This window comes from Callorhinchus milii, unplaced genomic scaffold, assembly GCF_018977255.1.
Source record: "Callorhinchus milii isolate IMCB2004 unplaced genomic scaffold, IMCB_Cmil_1.0 Scaffold11, whole genome shotgun sequence".
Taxonomy (NCBI): domain Eukaryota; kingdom Metazoa; phylum Chordata; class Chondrichthyes; order Chimaeriformes; family Callorhinchidae; genus Callorhinchus; species Callorhinchus milii.
The window spans coordinates 14331254-14353880 of record NW_024704752.1 but is presented as its reverse complement, the minus strand read 5'-3'; the positions used below and the strand labels follow the sequence as shown (position 1 = coordinate 14353880).

General features: G+C 39.4%; 1 protein-coding gene across 1 annotated transcript in view; it reads right to left on the bottom strand.

Moving 5' to 3' along the window:
- Nucleotides 1–22627, bottom strand: part of ppp2r3a (protein phosphatase 2, regulatory subunit B'', alpha) — a 95528-nt gene that overhangs the window by 41014 nt on the left and 31887 nt on the right. Inside the window, exon 2 of the mRNA XM_007887364.2 lies at nt 3398–6058. Coding sequence (XP_007885555.2) covers nt 3398–5467 — 2070 coding nt within the window. The 5' untranslated portion in view covers nt 5468–6058. The remainder of the gene's footprint in view (nt 1–3397; nt 6059–22627) is intronic.

The window sequence follows — 22627 nt, the reverse complement described above, 5'->3', positions numbered from 1 at the left end:
CTTCTGAAGATAGTCTTGGCAGCCGGGCTGCAGCAGAAATCCTCCTCGATTTCTAATGGGTTTCTTATTGGTGCTTTGGCAAATCGAGCCGTATGACCTTGGTGTAACGTGTGGCAGTGCTCTTCATACCTTGATAATTTTGAATTTGGAACCGATTATCCGTAAACTGATCTGTGTTGACAAAACCTTGCCATTAGCCTTGAGATATTCTTTACTTTTAATCAGTACAGACTCTTCTTACAATACAGATGCATTTCACATTCGTATGCATTGGGATTGTATTTCATATCAAAATAATCTGCGGCTGTGACTGCGAATGTGAATATGGGTGAGCACGTAAGGAGGGTTTCTCTCTCTATACTACGTTGGTGCAGAATCTTTAAGCACATCACAAGTGCCAAATATGCTGGTATCTTGCCATTGGCAACGAGACCACTTTGAAGAACTGGGAGAGGGGAAATGGAAGAGGCATTGCATCATTCGCTGTAGAGTAAACCAGGCACCAAAACATTCCCTGTTAACACTGACTGAGGCTGAGGTACGATGACTGGAAATGCATACGCTCTGGTGCCAGGGCTCCATTTACTCAGCTGTGTTGCTATTCTAAACGGTTGCTTGAATGAGCCAAAAAAGACCCAAAGATGTGATGTATTAACTTGTCACATCAGGGATTCCTCAGCTAACAGCTGCCACTTTGAACAACATAAATAGCATCAGCCGGATTGGTAACGGGTCCAACGTGATGGCAACTGTTGAAAAGTAAACAAGGGGTCACACCTCAGAAAAGGTGGGTTATTAGAGATCATTAGGTTCCGAGTAATGACACCCAGATTTCCAAAGCTCAGATCAACAGCAGACTGCGCCCTATAAATACACCTGTATCCTTGATGGCTATCTCACCTCACCATGTTGGCTCGTTGCAGTTTGAAAGTGTCTTGGGATCGTTAACATCTACGTGAACAGGAAGGTGGAGCTTTGGTTTAATGTAAAGCATCTGAAAGACAGCACATCCATCAATGCAGAGCTAGAGTCATTTTATAGCATTAGATCACAGTCTAGGCTACCGCTCCAATCCAGGATTGGGCGAGTGCAGCATTGTTTGGAGATGTTGTTATTCGGATGAGATGTTAACTGCTGTTCAGGTACGCATTCAACATCTCATGATAAATAGAGAAGGAACTTTCTCCTGGCCAAAAGAATCTAGATTCCTTCACTTTGTGGCTATTGTGAACTGCTGCTGGCGCAAATGGTTTTTGCGTTTGCCTACAGAAACGGGCACCACATTTAACATTACCTACGAAGCAAAACATATGAACTATAAAAATGCAAGTGTTTTTTCCTTATCCATTTAAAAAAAATCAAAATTGAATGGTTTAGCAAGAAACGCTGCAGTGTTGACATGCATACTAATTACAAAATAATTTAACCGATACTCTGTTTTGTAATTCATCACTATTATTAGTTCTATATCAATGCCGAAATAACTGGAAAATCAGCATTGTGATGGATTACAAGCTCATTCTATTTAGGTCATAGGCCAAACAACAGAACAACATGTCATTGTGTTAATTGCCATCTGTATAATGTCCATTTGACGTCCGTATTAATTCCTTTCCCATACATTACACTGCAGTGCAAACTGGAATTTGACTTCAATTAAACTCAAAGAATGTACTTTATTTTCTGTCAGCCGGGTGTCTGACAGATGCGGAAACACATCATCATGCTTAAGAGTATCCAAACTAGACAGAATTCCATATATGTCGGCCTCCTACACGTGGAAATTTCCTATGTGAGTGGAATGGAATGTGGACTCTCTCCCTCCTTGCCCAATTCCTGAGAGTATTAAGTGCATGTTGGTGAGGCTTGAGGACCTCTAGTGTCTGATGCACTACTACTGGAGTTTCACTAGCTAAAATCCCATAGTTTGCCATTGTCATTCATGACGCACTTCTAATTTCCCCTGTTCCATGCCTCAAGACAACAATAGGAAATAGTCCTGCAAATATACCGAGGACTGAGAAGTTTGCTTTGCAACACACAAAGGTTATTCCTAGAATTTTTTCAGGATTTCAACACTGAGAAAATCATATATAAAGTGCATCAGCAGAAGGTATGGGTGAGAATACAGGGCGAGCGAGATTGGTTAGGATGGGTCAAGAATGTGGAGGAATTTGAAAAATGGAACAAGGATCTGAGGATCTGGGAGCCAACAAAGCTTGGCTTGGTTTAGCAATTTGGAAATGCAGAGTCTTGTGCTGGAGAGAACTCAGACTCCAGAGTTTTGAGTCGATTAGAATTTCTGGAGAGTGGATCTAGGAAGACTGGCAGGGAAAGCTTTAGAAAAGAAAAAACTATCTCAGAATCGACTTTGGTGCAAAAATAAGAGTGTCAGCAGTACTGAGACAAATGGCATAAGTAAGCAATGTTCCAGAGATGGAAGAGGGCTATTTTGGCGATGAACCAGATGGGTTTGAAATTCACCTCAGGGTTAAGCATTTCACCAAGGTTATGCATTACTTGGTTCAGCTTGAATGAGTCACCAGAGAAGTTGACACAATCAACTTGTGGACCTAGGCAAACCTTTTCAAAATCTCTACAATGATTGTTACACCACAATAAAATGCAGTCAAATTGCCATTTAAATTATATTCTTAAACACCCCTTACACATATTTGATTTTGAATAATGGTTAACGTTCTCAAGGGCCATTTTTGTCAAAAGTCATCCACTACATGTCAAAGGCCTTCATTAAATATATTCCATTAGTAATATGATGTGCAACTAAATAAATATCCTCCATCCTTAGCTAATCAGGACTGAACTGGAAGATAAACAAAGGAATAAAAATATCTTGTCCCAGGTCAACGAAATAGTACTGTGAATGATCTCTGAACACTAAAATCTGCAGAAGAGATTATGAAGCTATAAATAAATTAGAAAATCCAGTTCTATAGCAGAAATAAATCATATTCCAGGAAAAACTCAACTATAGTAGAACAATAGTTGACACCCAATATCCAACTTCAAAGACTTAATTTCAAAACACAAAATTCTTTGATGTACTAAATTGCCAATGAAGTTAAAAATAAAAAAATGGCAGATGTACATAATAGATCGATCAGCAAATGCAAGAGAAAGATCGGATAACGTTTCACCCCTTCATCACAAAATGTATCTCTTTATCCTTGAGAGTTGGAAATAAGTTTTGGCTAAGATTTTTTTCTCTGAGACGAGGAAAAAGATGGGAGTGGCGGCGGTTCAAGGAAAGAATTACCTAACCTTCAAGTGCCTCTTACCTAAGAAGCAAATTGCGAAAGCAAATCATTTGGGTGGACAGTAAGAAATGAAGACCGTAAATCAGAATTCCAATATTGTGTGCAGTTTCGAGACTTACCTTGATCACCTCTGGGATCTGTTGAACTGATAAGTGCGAGCCTGTGTCTTTAGCCACAACTGTCTGGGTTGGCTCTGCTGTTTTGCAAGACTCTGTAGTCTGTTTTAATGTGTCTTGGAGTATCCACATTACCTCTTTTTCTCTTGCTAAAATGTCCTTATTACTCCCACGTTCGACGAGCTCCTGAGCAAAACCCTCAATGCTCTCTAGGATGCGTAATAGGAGGGCTCCATCGTCCTCGTCACCTTTACTTACATTAGGCGATAACGCTACACTTTCTCTCAGTGTTGCATCTAAGTGATTACTTCCTGAGTCAGGAGCCAAAAGATGATGTTCCGTTTGTGGACTGCAGTTTTTCAAATCAACGTCATTGCCTCTGGAAGAATTGTACTTCTGTCCATCTTCTATAGTCTGAGAAAAAGACTCTAATTCCATTAGTAGTTTTTCAATATCTTCTTGTTGGATATCTTTGTCATTTTTTGGAGTAACCTTTGAGGGATCTGTAAAGTTGTACACCCTTTTTAAATTAGCGGAAACGTTTGGAGAGTCAGACATTGTCTCAACATGGGTTCTTTTTTGTCCCAAGTTATTGGTGATTGGAACCCCAATTTCTCCTGTTCCCTTACAAACCTCAGAAGAAGTTTGCTTGTCAAGGTTGAGCTGTGACAGCCCAAAGTGTCCTTTCCCTTTTGAATCCTGGCCCAAAAGTTTGTCAATGTCACAATCCTCCTGAATATAAAGAGGCTCCATGGGAACTTTTGATATAATGTCACTCCTCTTGGACAGGAGCTTGTCTTCAGAGGAACAGCTATCAGTGTAATTTGATGATATTAAGTGAGGTAGTGCACTGGGATGATTTACAGCAATCGTATTTTTTTGTTGGATACCATTGTTTTGAAGACTACCATTACATGGAAGACCAGGAGCACTGTCAAGAGGCCTTGTACTCTTGCCGCTAGTATCTTTATGGATCTTTTGTATTTCCATCGGAGGAAGAGGTAGGTTAATAGATGTTGATGACTGGACCACATCTTCATATCGAGGAGGCTGATCATTCCCAAATGGGGTATATGGCATTTGCTGCAGGTTATGCAGACTGTTCACCAGTTCAGTCAGATCATGCTGGTTTGAGTGCCCAGATAACCCATGTTCAAGTTCAAAAGGCAGCTTCTTCAGGTAGCTGGAAAGCCTGGCCATTACATTCTTGTAGATTATATCAGGATTGTTGCTGGCATCTCTGTCAACATTACCAAGGGCCTTGCTCTTAATACACTGCTTAATAATCTCTGTGCATTTCTTGAGGTCCTCTGAGCACTTCAGTAGAATGTCCAAGCAAACCCTTATGTCCTCTCCTGAGCCCGAACTAACGGCTTTATTTTTTTCTAGAATTTTGGCAATTAAATTCTCTTCTAAGAAGTTTTGGAGGTACAGAGGTGCAGCATTGCTGATGTTGTGTTCGTGCAATATGCTTAGATTCGTCCCCTTCTCCTCAACAGCTGATTTCTGTGCAAAACCAAAAGGAGGACAATTCTCGTCACTGCCGATATGGTTGTTAATTATATCAAAGTCTGCAGATTTTCTGCTGGCCACATCTGGTTTTACTTTTCTTCCTTTCCTGAAGCTCACGTGGCTTGAGGGACACTTCATCTTTTCGAATGAAAACTCTTTAGTTTTGCCACTTGCCAAATTTATGGCATCCCCAGTGATGTCTTTCAGATTGGACAAACCTGGTGTGACTTGTCCCTTTTTGACCCTAGTACTGCCAGGCAGAAACTGCTGACAATCCTCAGAGGCGATGTCAGAGGAAGCGGCTATACTTTCAGTAGTTGACAACTTGTGGTTCAGGTCGGGAGTACCCGAGAGTCTTAGACTGCAAGTAGGAAAAGCTGGAGGGCTGAGCAACTCTGAACATACACCATGATGGGCTACACTGCAGTCAATACCAGTAGCATTCTTCAAAGCCTGGCAAGATCCATTACAGTAGTGTACAGTGTGCTGAAAACGCTGATCAATTGTAACACTGTTATAGCAGTTTACAGTGCTAATGACCAGTCTGTATGCTGCCGCCATAGCACAGATTCGCAGGGAGTTTGCCCCGACTGTTTGTCACAAAGGTAATTAATCGTCTCTGGTTAGAAACAGTACTCTACCATTAAACTGACTGCTTTGGGGTTCCAGCTGTCACATATACCCAATATAAACCTGAATATCCTCAAGTCTTTCTCAGAAGAAATCGGGTCGTAAATCCAGTTTTGGGTTCAGAAGGCTTGGCTCCAAAGCCTACAAATGGGATGCATGGTCAAGTTAAAACCACTATTAATATGTCAGTATGACTTGCACTAGTCAAATAATCACATGTCATTTATCAGTGTTCTATTTCTCACTCAGGAGATTGTAGTAAAGTTCAGTACAGTCACGGTGTCGGTATCCATTCCCAATATCTGGATATATGACCTAGATGTAGGCCTGTCACAGCATCGAAATGGCATTACAATCCACAAGGAGACATTGAGACATTCAAGTGTGAAGTAATTTTGCCAGTGGTAGGAATCGCCTGCCGAGATCCTAATGCATGCAGCAGATGTGCTTCACAATATAAGAAATTTGTTAGCTGCCCCCTTCGGTGTCAGCAGCCTTCATCTTGTTTTGGCAAATGGATTACTGAAAAAAGAGAAGTAAGATCGACGTTACACACGGAAAAATGATTTAGTATTTCATTATTAATAATATTGCCAGTCAACCAGATTTTTAACGCCATCTTATTACAGTATGTATTAAAACTCTTGAACAAAGGATCATGTCGTATAACTGCATGTATTAAACCAATTTAAAGTAGAGGTAATGCCTATGATTAAGTTTAACAGGTTTATTACACACAAGTTGCAAAGACCAAATAGAATACAGGAGACGATGGCCCTATAGAACCTGAGGTCTCCAGTGTAACAGGCAATAAATCTGTCTATTCACCTAATTAAAGTATCCCCTCTTTTCTCATTTGTGGAGGACTCTATGGCAAGTGTGACTCGAGTAATAAATCAAATCACTGAAGTGTAAATTATACTGGGAAAGGGAAGATTAAAATTGGTAAAAGGTGCTAAACCAATAGAAAATAAAATGCTATAAAGAAATGCATGCAGTTTAACCCTTTGAGCTCAGGCACCTTTGCTTCTTTCGAAATATTTTGTGGTCAGGAATTAGATCAATCTGAACCACCGTCAGCATAAAATAAACCATACCTGTATAAAAGTTATACACTGACATGAGTAGATGTTATTTAAAAAAATACCTTGGAATGATTTTAACTCAGCTATTAACCTTAAACCTATGTTTTGGTGCATCCTAAAGTATTGTTCTGGGTTTGCTTTATTTATCCCATTTAAAATGTTATATCTCCACAGCTCCCCACTGAGTTGTCTTCTCTCAAAACTGAAGAGCCCCGAGTGGTGATATTTAATTTGGCCAATTAATTTGGAGGAATGTCAGTTTAATATCTTATCTGAAAGATGCCATATAAGTACATCTCTTGGAATGTGACATGAGGATTGGGGACGAGGGGGGAATGAAATATGCGTTCCTCTTTCAGTCAAGTGACTGTGACGATGCACATTTGTAAATGGGTGGAAAAAAGATCGAACAAAATTCTGCATAGCTCCCCTGATGGCCAAATGGATGCACAGACCGCACTAATCAAAACAGACCCAAAAGTCACAGGTTCAAACCCTAAGTTGTTCTGAGTTAGCTGATCTCAGCTGGGGCAACAGTAACAGTTCTAATAACAGTAAGCTGTTAGCACCAAGTTGCAGCCCTTCCTCTAGGGAAGTATTAATTATGGCTTCCTTTCCCTCAATGCCTGGTTGGTGTCCTGACCAGCAGAGAATAAAAGGGGTTCACCCGCCAAGGCTAGTAAATTTATCGACGATCAGAGAATTACTCCATGAAACTCATAAAAAATGTGCGAGCAAGAAGCTGGTATGTTTCTGAAATACGCTTTGGACTGTTATTTAATTGAAGGAGGAAAGCAAGGACTCTGCAGCTATTACATCCTGTTCCTGTATATCACACAATTTCCTGGTGATTATTCACTGTTTTCCTGTACACATACCATTGATCAAATATTTTAATTGTTTCCATATTGCGTATGGATATGGAGGAAAACACACACAAATATGGTTACAGAGGAAAGCAGAACAAAATTTCAAATCGTAGCGAAAGTGATACGGATCTGGAAACATTTAGAAAAGTGGCGCATTGATTGGCAAATCTGCAGCACAGTCCACTTAATCAGTCTCTCAGCAACAATCTTAAGAAAACCAACATGAAACATTTGTACAAAATCATATTTAATCCTAAAGTGGTCCGATATCATTTAATTCCTGCTGGTCTTGCATCGGCTCTTATTGATGCAGATAACTGGGAACATTGTCTGTTTGGGCCCAGTTTTCTGTTCAAGTGTTTCTCGATTTGGAAATTGATGTAGAACAGGAGTGAAAAGGAAATGGCTTAACACTCTGAAGTCAGATACAAGGGCTGGACTATGCTTGGACGCTTCCTTATCTATGTTTGACAGAATGGAAAGTGAATAGAAAAGTAGTGTTGCAACTCAGTCCTGAGAAACAATGGCCTTAAGAAGACAATCTTTAAAACCGTTCCAAAAGTTGTGACTGAGTGGATCAAAATATTCCCCCTTTTTAAAAATATTTTGACAACTAAAAATGTATCTCAAAACAATTACAAGCACAACTGATCTATGCTCATTCTTTGGATGAGATGCTAAACTGAATATATACAAAGCATTTGCAGGAGAACTAGGCTATGACAGACATCTTAAGGAGGGGTCTGCGTTAGTTCCTTAACTGTCTGACATAAAGCGCAACATTTCACGTTTATTATCCTCTAACATCCTTAATAGCAACAATCTGTTTTGTTAATATGATTGAACTTGCAATATTTTCCTCAGGAGGTTTATTTGTTTTTGTCAAGTTCGTTTGGTGCTTCAAGAGGTACTGCAAATGTGTATTTCACTGAGCTGGCCACATAAAGAAATGCTTGAATAAAACAAATACGCGGTTATTTAAAATTCCACACTGTCACACAACAAAACGGTGGCTATCTGGACATTTACTTCCACGTTTGTGGGAGCTTAGTTAATAATAATTCTTGTTTTTGATATAGTGCCTTTCATGTTGGGAGAGCTTCCCGGGATTTTTTGTACATTTTGTAGGTGAACACAGCAGCACTCTACAAACAGCAACATGCCATAAACAGCCAAGAAGGGGAATGCTCATGGAAGTGCTGAGTAACTTACGGTCAATGACATTGCTTCTTGGATGAAGCCCATTACATTTGGTGTAATTCCTTTTGCCTGATGTAGTAATACACAAATGTATGATAGCTCCACCTCAACACCAAGAATCTCTCATGTGGCATTCTCAGAATCCACAAGCTTTACTATACTGGGCGATTGACCCCCTTCCCCCGCACCACCCAAACACTGCTAAAAGTGCCATTTTTCATCGAGTTGGACAACAAATTTGAATATTTTCAGAGCTTTTGACAACGGACCACAAAAGACATTTTGGAGTCGGATTATATATTTTCAAAGGAGTTTTGAGTTTCCAGTATTTCCTTGAACAAAAACAAACGTGGTTAGTCTCTGCTTGTACTTAGTTTTATTATCCTAAGTAGACTGGGCGGTGCTATACTGTGGACTGGAACTTTATCCGTTTACCTGTGGGTTTGAATCCCATCCAGACAGATGGGATGAAATTCTCTGCTCCCTGATGGCTGTGAAAATAGAACTAAATTCAAGTGTCGAGCTTTCTTGCTTCACAGTGTGAATCAAGTACTCTCTTCCACGCCTGCTATTGTTTCTTATCTCTTTACTTGGATTATTTTGCACTCCCTTGTTTTACGACATCTTTAATTTTGCTAAGACATACAAGGTAAATGTCACCGTGGACTCTTATGGGAGGAAAATTTCACCTGGATCTAGATTCACTCTGTTTACGTACCATTTCAGTGTGTCCAGAAGTTTACACATTCTGAATTACAGCCTTAATCTTTTTTTTGACTGTTTTTCTGTTAAGAACTTGCATATATAGTTGTGCTTTGACCCACATGGGATTTTGCCTCATTAGTTCTCGATGATACTGTTATCACAAGTGCTGTTAATATACATAGAAAATATACCCTCTTTGATGATAATATTATTGGCTATCTTTCCGGACAAAAAATAGATACCATGTTAACATGTTGTAACTAGCAGAATGGCATCACAATTCTGGATCCTATTCTCTGCTCTTTCTCTCATCCAATTCTGGAACTATTTCCATGGCAGAAACGCAACTGAATTTTCACTTGTGGTGAAAAAAGGTTATTCCTTTCTCACCGGCCACATTATTGGGAAACTGTAATCTTCAAATTGTATTTAAGTCAGACTGTAGCACATCTTGGATGTTATTTTGCCTTTTGGGTTTAGGAGGACAAAAGAGAGGTAAATTCTGCAAAGTTTCTCTCTGCCCTAAAAATTAATAATGCAAAGATCAAACCTTACAACCTCTTATTATCAATGTTTTCCAAGGCACAACATTTATATGGTTCTTAGTAGCTTCAGAACTATTGTGTTTCGTGAAGTCTTTGTGTGTATGTGTGTGTGTGTGTGTAGTTGATCATCTCTATTCATATTTATGGGTACACTTCTCAAATTCATTTCAAACCAGACCTTTTGTCCGTCTCTCTAAAGCAACACAACCTTGACATTAGTTAATTCCCTCAGCATGGGATATGTTTGTACACGATTCTTTTGTACTATAACATCTAGTAAATCAACATGAAAGAGTTTCCTTCCTTGCCAGATTGCAGGGTTTGATGATCTCACAGTCACAGAAAATGCATTGATTGCTCTGTGTGGATTTACGTGAAGTTCGGTGGGAACTTGTTCTAAATGTATTCTCCAAATTTCACTGTGGCAGGATCTTGCCATGGCATTTTCAGAGCGCTGAATCAGTCTGCAAGACATTATTTCCAGTTTGCTATTCTTTAACTGCTTACAGTAATAAAGATGTAGGCAGTCGTTTCCGACATGATACCACTGGAACTGAGTTTTGGACTCGCAGAAGCAGAACAAAGAAAGCCTGATGCCTCTAATGAGCAAGATATGGTCGAGCATTTAGAATTAAATAGCTGCAGAAGATCAGATTGAGATTGTCGGAGAAGGAGCAAACCACTAACAACTTCAATTATTGAGAATAAAAGAGCAATTAATCTTGAGAAATCCCACAACTTGCAGAACAACTTTTAAAAAAGGATGAAATAAATTGATAATTTAATAGGTTGTATCGACGAGCCTATAATGGAACACACTCTGGGAAAACATATTGTAATGTTTGCACAGACTGTTTCGAATTTATTCTTAGCAGGACATTGAAATCACCAGACCAACTATGACAGTGGACTCTTAAGAGACGTATGAAAACTTCCGGCCCATTTTGAACTCTCAGATCAAAGCAACGCGTGTCATGACAGTTCAGAAACACAGCATTGGTTGTTAATATACTGTACATCCATTCAGTGATCCACTTACAGCACACATTAGTCCTCTTTGTCCTCAGTATTGCTACATTATTGATAACATCATTCTAAATGCTGACCATTTCCGCCAGTGGCATTTTCTGAGGTTGTTTAACAGAATGCATTATCATTGTTCCAGCTGTGTTGCCAGGAGCCAGAATGTGGAGTCCTGAAGCTCAGTGGTTACTTGCAAACGAGAGACCTGGGTTCAATTCCCGGCAGGGTGAAACCTTGGGCAAGTTTCCTTACTCCGCACGCCTGATAATAATCCATCAAGAAATAAAAAGCAGTAACATTTGGCACTCAATCCACGACTGTTTGTGGGACACAGCTGTGCGCAATTGGCTGCTGCGTTTCGCCCACAAATATACAGTCAAATCACTTTGCAGTCTAGACATCTAGAAGATGTAAAAAGCACTTTATCAAATGCAAGGATTATTATTATTAATGTAGCTAACTGGCCAGTTTAACTAAGACTTGACTCATTCATACTGTGAAACACCTTCCAGTTTTTAATGATGAAATATTGAATTGTTTGATATGCAAAACTGATCATGGGATGCCCCAACGAAAACTTTCTACAAGTTAGCACTTTGTTTTAATATGTTGTGGGTTGTGAAACCTATGGTGCCACATTGAATGGAACGCTAGCATATAAGGCAGTCAGGTTCAGAAATCCAGCAAAACTCTTTTCCCTACTAGCTACAGGAATCTCAATTGAAAAGTTTGGGCAGAGGCAACCTAGTTTCTAAAGAGTACAGGTTCACTCAATAAACCTGACCACACATTGCTATTAATTTGGTAAATCTAATTGAATGGGTTATCAGAGTAGGGAATGATTTGCAGGAAGTGGCTGTTGGAGCACAGGATTCAATAAGGTGTACAAATACACCAAGGTGTGAAAGGAGCCTATGGAGATGCAAGTTGTGGAATGCAATGGCTAGCAGTGTTAGTTTGTTAAACTCAGGGACCCCAATGCACACTCTGAGGCCCCCAAATCTTGGCTAATACTTTCAAGAATTATGGAAGCAGGATGCATGCATCTCTCCAGGGAGAGTACACACTGCATTCCAGAAAAAGAAACATTTTCAAGCAAGTACAGAGTGCTATCTGATTTGAATACAAAAACACCTCTAAACTGTTCGATACAATTATGCTTAATGCTAATGCCCTTTGTTTTTGTTAATTTCGGTTTCATTTTCTAAAAACAAGCAGTTAATGACATTGAGGAGCTGGCTAGGAAAGATTGCTGAGCTCAACAGTGTGAGGGAGCTGGGAATTAAGTCATCAAGCACAGTGCAAATGACAAGTGACTGAAGCTCCCTTGGCTACTGATGCCTACAGATGTTAATTCAAATTGCTGATTGTCACACTGCCAGGCTCAAGCAAGCATTTCCCGGACAGTTTCCTAACGATGATACCAGAACTCGCTGTTGGGGAAAAAAAATCAGAAACACAGAAAAAAATAAAAGGGTCACTCCTTTATTTTTCTCTCTGCCATTTTCTCTCCTCCTTCCCTGAAGACCTTTCACTCTTTATTCCTTCTACCGGGTATAGATTCACATCCGTATGTGACCCTTGACGGTGCCAGTCTTCAATTCATGTGGATAAATAATGGCGGATAGCCAAATAGATTCAAGGAATCGTAGGACAGGGTTAATATGGCTGAGTGAAATTGGCTCCAAGAGAAAATATCAATGGCTTTCCATACACAGATGTGTTCAGACGTAAGTGGAAAGTCATTGTATGCCGAGTGTAATGTGCAGGGTGCTTTTGGCTTGTGCCAGTCAGCTGAGTACTGTTCTAACACCAGCTGGATTCACAAAGGACAGATCCTGTTAGTCTTAAGATTTGCTTTTGACAAAAATAACAAAAAGTTCCTCATTAAATATGTTATCTTTTTATCCATCTCAGCTAAAAGGATGTTGGCTAAACAAATTCTACTGTGCGTGCCAAGCTTTCGAGCACATTGTTAAATCGAGAATGTTTGCTTAATAGGGAAATTTGTTTAGGATTGATTCATTCATTTCTTCTCGTGCATTAGAATGAAGAAACAAACAAACTATATAGACAAGAGTTGCTCTTTATCATGACGAGTCTCAGCCAGCAGGCCTGGACAACCTTTCATTTGCTAGAGCTTTGCAATGAGGATGGATTATGTCTCTTAAAAATAGGTAAGGTTTACCTAACACTGCACAGGTATTTTGGATGCCTTCGCCCACACATCTTGCTATGAAGAGACACAGGCTCCACAAGTCTCGCTTTACACCTTGGTGTAAAGCGCTCCGGGATGTTTACCTGTGTGAAGGGTGATATACAAATGCACACCTTTTGTACACCTTATTGAGTCCTGTTACAGATGGGTTAACGGGGAAAGAAAATCTAAGGGAGCACTTTATACTTGTAAAATATCCTTACATCTTGAGGGGCATTGAGCACCCCCAGCCCCAGTTTCTAATCTGCTCCTCTCCTCAGCTACATCACCGCTTATATCCAGGAATGGCTCTGCAGTGCTTTACTTCAGTGGGGGTGGATACTTTCGAATGGCCTTGGAACCGATCCTGAGCTATCCGACTCCAGGAACATACAGCACTGGGATAGCACGCAGTAATCCAACTCTACTTTCGTTCCCCTTTAATGGCTTGAGCTCTTGGCCAGTTTCACATTGCAATGCTGCCAAATGGGAAGAGTGCACATACTTTTGACGGAGACAACTGGTCAAAAACACCTTGATTGCTGTTTGACAACTTTAAGTTTTAAGTTTACGTAGCGTAACTTTGTGTGTGTGGGCGGGGGAGAGGTGGGGGAGAGAAGGGAAGGGAGAGGGGTGACATACTGATTAATGCCTTTAACATTTATACCTAGAGAGACAACACTGCTCCAAAGATCCATGAAGACAGTGCACACATTCTTCTGCCGATGTGAAAGGCGCTATACAAATGCAATTTTGTATTGTATTGGATTACTCAGTTTCTGCACTCTGCTGTTAACACTACACTGAATGACTCGTTGTTCACTGGGTTAGCCCTGCAGGGACTGTTATTTAGCTCTGTTCTCCCAGTGCTAGAGTCAAATCGCTACTGAGGAAAAAGGTTGGCGTCATGTTAGGTTTTTTTTAAAACAGTATGTTACTTTTCTTTGTTGTAGATTTGCAATTGTCAGTAGAAGGAGGAAGGGAGAAAAATGAGCTGCAATGGACTGTGCCATGGAAGGTGCAGGTATTTACACCATGACCGCGAACAGCCAATGGGCTTAGTTCCCGATTCCTTAGCCGGGCATAATACAAGGAAGCCAGTCATATCTCCAATATGTATTTTATTTTCTCTCGTCTCCAAGCCTAACCACTTTGTCACCCAGTATCCACACATGAAAGAGTACTGAATAGCATTGAGGCCAATTATGAGACAAAGTAATGCCTCTACTGCTACTCAGATGAGATTCGCCCACAAAATTTACGGTCAATTCACTTTGGGGTACATTCTGTGGAGCGTTTTGAGACATTTCCAAGACATGATAAGGCGCTAAATCAAATGCAAGGATTATTATTATTATTGTCTGCTCAATACAAATGTGGGCCTCAACTAGTCACTGAATAAACAAAGTGTTTTTTTCCTATTAAAATCCAAAGCTAGTGATTGTTTACACTTCAAGTATATTCAGCAATGGATGAGAGTTACTGAGCTTCTGGTACCAGCTTTATCAGCTAGAGGCTGAATGCATGCGTTTCTTAATTATATTAAAAAANGTGTAAGAGCATGAAACATCTACCTGATACAAGCCTCTGCAGCTGGTTGCAAATCTCAGGCAGATGTAGACTTTTTTTTATTGCAAACAAAATGTACTTTAATAACACTGGAAAATCTGCACTGAAAGGTTTCCTGAGAAATAGCCATTAATTTGTTATTCTAAATAAGATTTAAGGCAAAACCGACCACTCACATTCATCTGGATGAAAGGAGGAGCGAAGAGTGGATCAATGCTCTATCAAATAAAGCCTTGGATCTTATCTGCAGTGAGGTTGATGCCTGTAATTTACAGATTCTGTGTTTCCACAGTGAAACTCTCAATTTGAACCTTGTAAAATGTTATCAAAGGAAAGCTTTAGTTTATATTCAACTTCGATGCAGCAACAATGTAGGGAGGGAGGGTTGGGAGAACTGTATATATTTTAATTCTGAGAATTAAGGGCTGACAAATGCTGTTTAGAATACGATTAGATGTTCTCTTGGTTCCACGTGAAACGAACAAAGATAATGCAACCAAATCAGCCTTTTAGTCAGTCTTACAAATCACATCAGCAAAATGAAATGAGCAAACCTGACTTCGAGTTCGCGCATAACCAAGGCAGACTGACGGCATGATGCGGTGAAGAAGATCTTCTGATATGTGCAAATACTGTCTGTAAAAGCCATCAAAGAGGAGATGCTATCTTTTTTAAAGAGAACAAAGCAATGCCCTTTAGAACCGCATGACCTGGAAACTCTGTGCAGGCAAGAGTTCATCCAGGAAACAGATGTGTAGAATCATTCAGCTTTCCCAAATCTCTTGGGCATCCAATGCTCTAGCTAATTACCAGAGCTCAGCTCATTGACCCCAAAACTCAGAAATCTAAACCGTTTTACCTCAATGGACAAATTGGATTTAGCTCCTTAATGACTGACTAACCCGACTGACTGGAGATTTGGTTCACAAAGAGAATTCCTAGAAGGAAATGCTCACTTCTGCTTTTTCATTTTTTTAAAAAACGTCTCTCGTTATATTAAAATAACAATGTCTAAAATAGTTGATAGCGAATTACAGGTATAATGATCAGTCTTTTCTACGTATAGATTATACTCAATACTACTAATAAAAATACATAATCACGTAATCTAAATCAGTATTATGGTTGGTAGCAAATCCAAAATGACCTTAAGCAGAATCGCACAGGGAAAGTAATAAAAATTAATGAAGTGAAAGGGAAATGAGTTCCTTTGAATTAAGCAGCTTCTGCACTGACACATTTTGTCCTCAAACAATACCGTTCCATGTGTGTTTTCTCTGGTGGGATTTTGCGCTGTCTGATCAATGTAGAGTAAAAAATACTATTGTCAGTTGGTAGCACTCTCCCCTCTGAGTCAAGATGGTTCTGGATTCAAGGGACTTTGAACTCATAAAGCCTAGGATAATAGTCCACTGTAGTGCATGAAGAGGTGCTGCATTTTTGGAGATGCTGTCATTTGGATAAGAAGTTAAACCCAACAACAACAAAATTACATTTATAGAGCGCCTTTCATGTCGGGAGGACGTCCCAAGGCGCTGGACAGTCAAGGGTCAGGACCCAAACATGGGGGAGGAGTGGGGTAGGGATGAGGGAAGGCAGAGAGGTGGGAGGGCGACTGAAGGCACGATCGAAGAGGAGGGTCTTGAGACCGGGCTTGAAGGAGGCAAGGGAGGAAGCAAGGTGAAGGGACTGTGGGATGGAGTTCCAGAGAGGGGGGGAAGAGAGACTGAAAGCCCGGCCACCGATGGTAGGGCGGGTCGGGCGGGAGACATAGAGCAGGCCGGAGCCCGCTGAACCCAAGGTCCTGTCTGCCTGTTTTCAGGTAGACGTTAAAGAGAATGTTTCTCAGTGTCCTAGCCAACAACACTTAAAGTTGACCATTCAGTTCATGGTTATTTTTGGAACAATGCTGTGTGCAAATTGGCTGCTACAGTTTACCACAAAATACAGCTACTACACTTTACAGTAAATCCTATGAAGCACTTTGCGATGTCCGCCCAACTTGAAAGGTGATATAGCAAATGAAGGATTTTTAATATTATTTATCAAATACATTTGTAACCTGACATTACAAACACAAACTGTTTTCTGCTTGTGTTTGGGGTCACCCAATTTCTCAGAGGTTCCAAGTTGGAACCCTCCTGGTCTGTTTGGTTCAGGATTACATCAGAGTATGCATTTACTGAGTGAACGATTTTACTTATGATTGAAACAGAATCCAGATTTATATATTTTCAGCCAAACTAATTTGGAATGAATCCTAAAATGGAGATACAGAAAGGAAAATCCACTGGACAGTATGTCCAAGCAGTAACATTCTTCATGAAACACTTTTGTAAACCAAGAATATCTTTAAAGTAAACTGATTTAAAGTTCACTTGGGTCAAAGTATTGTGCATTTAAGCAGAGAAATCTGTTCAAAATATTTTGTTCTAACTTTTCCATTTAGAATGAATGTTTCTGCCTTGAGCAGCACGTGACCAGCAATTAGCAATTAAATGGATACAGTGGAATTCGTAGGATAGGCAGAGCATTCATTTTATGACCTTATGGATATGACGTTATCCAAGGGCCACGTTATTACTGAATGAATGCTTGGCTCTCATTTCAGATTAAATTCATACTCTTTTCTAATACAATTGTACCTTCGAAATAAATGTCAGTTAATGTCTACATCCATTAAATTAAGCGTTTTGTAGTTGGTACTGTGCCGAGGAAATGGGGAGTACTATTTAAGCCATCAGTGCTTCTGTCTGAAGGCAGTTTAAGTTATGAAATCTCTGGCACAATTCAAATAAACTCCGATACAATAGGGTCAAACAGTTGAAATCTGATAAAATACCAATTTTATTACCAAATCAAATGATATTATCATATCGCATGAATAAAGTCTGTGTTTGAGCTCTATTCAATTAACTTAACTCCTTCCCCCTTCTCCCCCATCACCATCCCTTTTAAAAAAACAAAGGTGAGGTCTTTGATCTCTTGTTGGTTATCTTCACGAAAGTTAAACATTTAATTAACAATTTCCTTGTTTTGGAAATCGATATTAAAAAAAAGACCAAGAGAAAAATATTGAAATCACAAGTGAGATACCGAATTTTTTGTTCTCGATTGCATTTACTCTAATTTTAAATTCAATGTCACCCGGAGCAATCTAACACTCCCGCAAACAGAATGCGGTTCTGAATTGTGTTGTTACAGCCGAGTTGTTTATTTAAGACCCAAAAAAACTAATTCAACTACCTTACAGATAGGACTCTCCTAATGACTACTTTCTAATTGTATTTGAATCAATTTAACAAAATAATCAACAAATTGCACGCAGGAATCAATGACCCTAATATGGGCTGTTGAAAAGGCATTACACTGTCACCTTTACTTAATTCATTGCACACTAATAATGTGTCTCTGTGTTCGATTCACTGCACGCTTCCAGTTACCGTCACTTTAACTGATTCACTGCACTCTCCCATTGAGATACCACTTACTTAAAAAATGGCAATGACCCATTAATTGTGCATTTTGCATCTTACGGGAACCAGGAAATTGCAGTAATGAAACCAAATTAAAATCTTTAATAGCGACCACAATTATAAAGATTAGAATCTCCAAAACCACATAACTTTGACTTTTATAGCAAAACCATCACTGGCCAATCTGCCACTGACAGCATAATGAACAGTTATTCTCCTTGTTTTGGAATTTCGACTCCTATGGTTCTGGGGCTGAAGTTGCTCAGTAGTGAGCCTTGGATGGTGCAACCCCAACCAGGGAAGTACTTTAAACTCTGTTAGAAGTGGGTCTTGGGACTCGAGAAGATGCCCTTTCTGCGAGCAGGTCTTCAGGACTTGCCTTCATATCTTTACCACAAAGCTTAAAAGAACCATTTGGATGGTTTGCTGTTGCCCTAGAGTATTGGCTACTTATTTCCACCAGCTGACTTCAAGAATCCTGATGAGATGTGAATGATTGACATTTGTCAAGGTTGACTTATGTGGGAGGTCCAGCACTTAGCTAAATAAACACAGCACCATTGGGACTGCAAACACGTGAGGCACTATGAATAATACAACACTTAACCCACTGAGAATTGCAATCTACACACATTAGTTCTCTCATTGTTTAAATGTTTGCAAAGCATAATCTGTTTAGTGCAGCTGGAACTAATTATTCCAGAAAGGAATTAGCCCATTAAAAATACAAAGAAAATGTCTTATTGCCTTGTAAACCTGGAATCAATTCAGATATTGAATTTAATATATTTATAATAGGCCTTAGATTTCACTTTGAATACCAATCTGAATTCACCCTCTCTATTATTCGACCTATTTCTTTATATTCTACGGATCACATTCCTTTGGTTCCAACAGTATAGCAACAATATTACTCTTTACACTTTTGTTTGAGTGAGGTGAGACTTACACACACACAAGTCTGTTATTCGCAAAGAGGCACGAACAATGTCACACCATTGCATATGGAAATGTTAAACAAATAGAGACTGGACAACTGAAATGAACAAGTTCTTAGTGCTATTAAGAGAGCCTGGTTTGTTTCCCAAAGCAGATCTTCAAGCCGCCTGTTATTCAGTACTGGGTTCCCCTATGGAGTGCCATTTTATTCTGTTTCCAGACTCTAACTTCTCCAGCAGCACACCAGCTGTTTGCTGCTGTAAAAGTCATTCTTTCCAGAGACACCACTTGTCAGTGTGCTGAAACCATTGCCGCACCCAATACCCTGAATCACTATCTGAATTGTGAGAACTTCTATTGCAGAAGTTAGATGTGCTTTATAGCAGCAAGCAAGGAAAAGTAATTAGAGTTTTAACAAATACCAGAGACGCCATCAATGAACATGCCAAGAAAAGCTGAGCAAAAACGGTACAAATGGTCATTAAATACAGTAAAGCCCTTTTCTCCTCCATTACTTTCCGTGGAAAGCATAAAACTGTCAATAAAACTCTCAAAATTGTGAATTGCACCTGCAAACATTTACTGATCTGAATTAGTCATCGGAATCATTAACATTTATCTCGTATGACCTGATCGAAAAACCTTATACATTGCAGCAATTTTCGTGGTAATTTGATCACTGATAATGAATAACAAGGCTCAACAAAATTTCCTTAATGATTATTGTAAATATGTTTCAGATTTGGGTTGTTTGTCAAAAATGCCCCCACAACCGGGGTAACAATATTTAGCAGTCATTATGAAGAGGCCTTTCCAGGTTCTTGGCCTTACAAAATCTAATTACTGTGTTTGGAGTAACATCATGATGTTAGTATGGGAATCCCTGCCGGCATCTCTGTTATGGACAAAGTCTGGAATTATTTACGTGCAACCCTTCACATGACCAATACTTGTCTAAGCTTAAAACTGTGACTTACTGCAAAAGTGCTCATCAAACACACATCTAGTACGTTTCAATGTAAAGAAAGTATTCCAGAGGACCAATTAAGAGATACAAAGTTGCTCGGTGCTGGATGAAGTCTGATTCTACAAATAAAAATAATGCTCACTCGTCAATCAGAGGCTTTGAGTGATTGGGTCTTGGTGAATATTCTTACAGGATTCTTTTTAACAGAATTCTAAACTAGATTTGACATTTCAGATGACTTCAATCTTGCTCCCTGTCTGTTGTGCTTAACGGCAGCAGGATCGTGTAATAAACTATAAATATTTGAGACGTAACCAAGCAAACGTTTAATCTTTAGAATAAATATTTGTATGTTTCTCAGGTCTTAAAGTTAAACCCTCTTAAGCTGGTTTCAGATATTAGTTTAATCTAAAGATAGTGTTTCTTGGGCTAACTGAAGAAAGGGAATTATGATCCTTTTTAAACTGAGAAAAAATTGATGAAATTAATCAATTAAAACTTGGTGATTTATATAATGAGTCCCTACAAGTGAATTACAAGGCAGTAATCCAATAAATAGGTGATCTCATGAACATGAGAATGAAAATTGAGCTGTTTGTTTTTGACTCTTGAATCCTAAGATCGAATTACCATCTACATTTATTTACAGGTGTTTGCTCACATTTATACAGTTCACTGGGCAGCTTGCTCTTTTGAAATAGACAATGGTCTAGTTATTACAATGGTTGTTTGACATGGAAGTTTCTGATGCATTCTGAATTTTGAAGCAGCATCGTGTCATGCAGGACAAAGCTGGATTGATTTATGGAAAGTAGTGTTGCCATTTCTCAAGAATTGATGATTTAGAATGATCGTGGAGTCCTGTAGCTCAGTGGTTAGAGCACTCGCTTTGCAAGCGAGATACCTGAGTTCAATTCCAGGCAGAGGGCGAAACCTTGGGCAAGTTTCCTTACTCCACACAGAGCCTAATAATAATCCCTCTAAAACCAAAAACAATAATAAATTGGTCATTTTCAATCTACGACTGTTTGTGGGACATTGCTGTGCGCAATTGGCTGCCGCGTTCGCCCACAAATATACAGTCAATTCACTTTACAGTGTGTTCTGTGAAGCGCTTTGGGACGTCCTCCCGACGTGAAAAGCGCTATATCAAATGCAAGGATTATTATTATTATTATTACTTGGCCCTAGTATTCACTATTACAGGATACTCTGTGCAAATATGTGAAACACAAAGCCTACAATAAAAATAATAATAATCCTTGCATTTAATGATAGTGCCTCATCACATCTTCGAGACGGCTCAAAGTGCTTCACAGAATATACTGTAAAGTGGATTGACTGTATATTTTGTGTACATCACTAGGCATTGCTGTGTATCATCTGACTAAGAGAGACACAGAATGCTGGCGATTTCACTAGTCAAGTTGAGCGTTGACAGTTTCAGGGCCTTTAGCTCCTGAGTGCTTGCATCATTATTTTACACTTCTATATCTTTATATAATGATTTGCTCTCACAGTTATTACACCAGCCCAATCTTTGTTCTTCCTCCCTTAATTAATGGATGAACTGAGCAGAGTAACAAGGCAGGGTAGCAAGATTGCAGTAAAAGGAGAATACAACTGAAGTTGACTTGAAGGTGTATACGATTACATGACAGATACCATTTCAAGCAGCAGTTTGTAGCTTTTTCAGTCGCTGTGGAGGGTATTTCACCCGCGCTTGTAAATTACAGGAGCTCTTCCATAGCTCTCAGAACTTGTGAGCATGAGTCAGTATAGCAATACTTGGAACCTGGCTTAGTGAAGAAGATCTACTGATTACTAAGAACTTGTGTGTCTTCCAAAGAGATCTTCAAGTACATCTTGACACAAATTTAGAATGATTTATCCTAGTAATTCAGTAATTTCTTATTATGATTCTACATGGTTTCACATGAAATTCTGTACACTGACTATAAACACGCCAAGATTATCAGTTGAAAAAGGGTTAACTATTTTTATTTCATTTTAATTTTCACATGAAATACTGTACACTGTCTATCGCCTTGGGACGTCCTCCCGACGTGAAAGGTGCTATACAAATGTAGTCTTGTGGTTGTTGTTGTTGTTTTTGTTTTCCTTTTGTTCTGTGAGATCCATTTAAGCGGAAAAGATTAGCGTTGTAAAACATGGTGATGATGGGTTCAGTGAAATCAGGCAGAACGTGGTATGTCTGGCTGAATAAAGCCATTATATGTAATGTAATAATTGCTTTTTAATAAAACTACAGCAGCCACTTTAGCAACACAGATAACAGATGCACTGAAAAAGCACTAACAATTCACTGGAAAAGAACCCAGATACTGCAGGACAGAATACATAGATATACTCAATCGGGGACTAATATGTTGGGCGGATAGAAAAGTGCGGTCGCATTTTTTCAGTGGAATCTGCCATAACCCCCCACCCCGTTATAAACCCGCTAAACAGTGTAGTCTGTGGCCCCACACCTCCCACGCTGTTTACCTGACGTC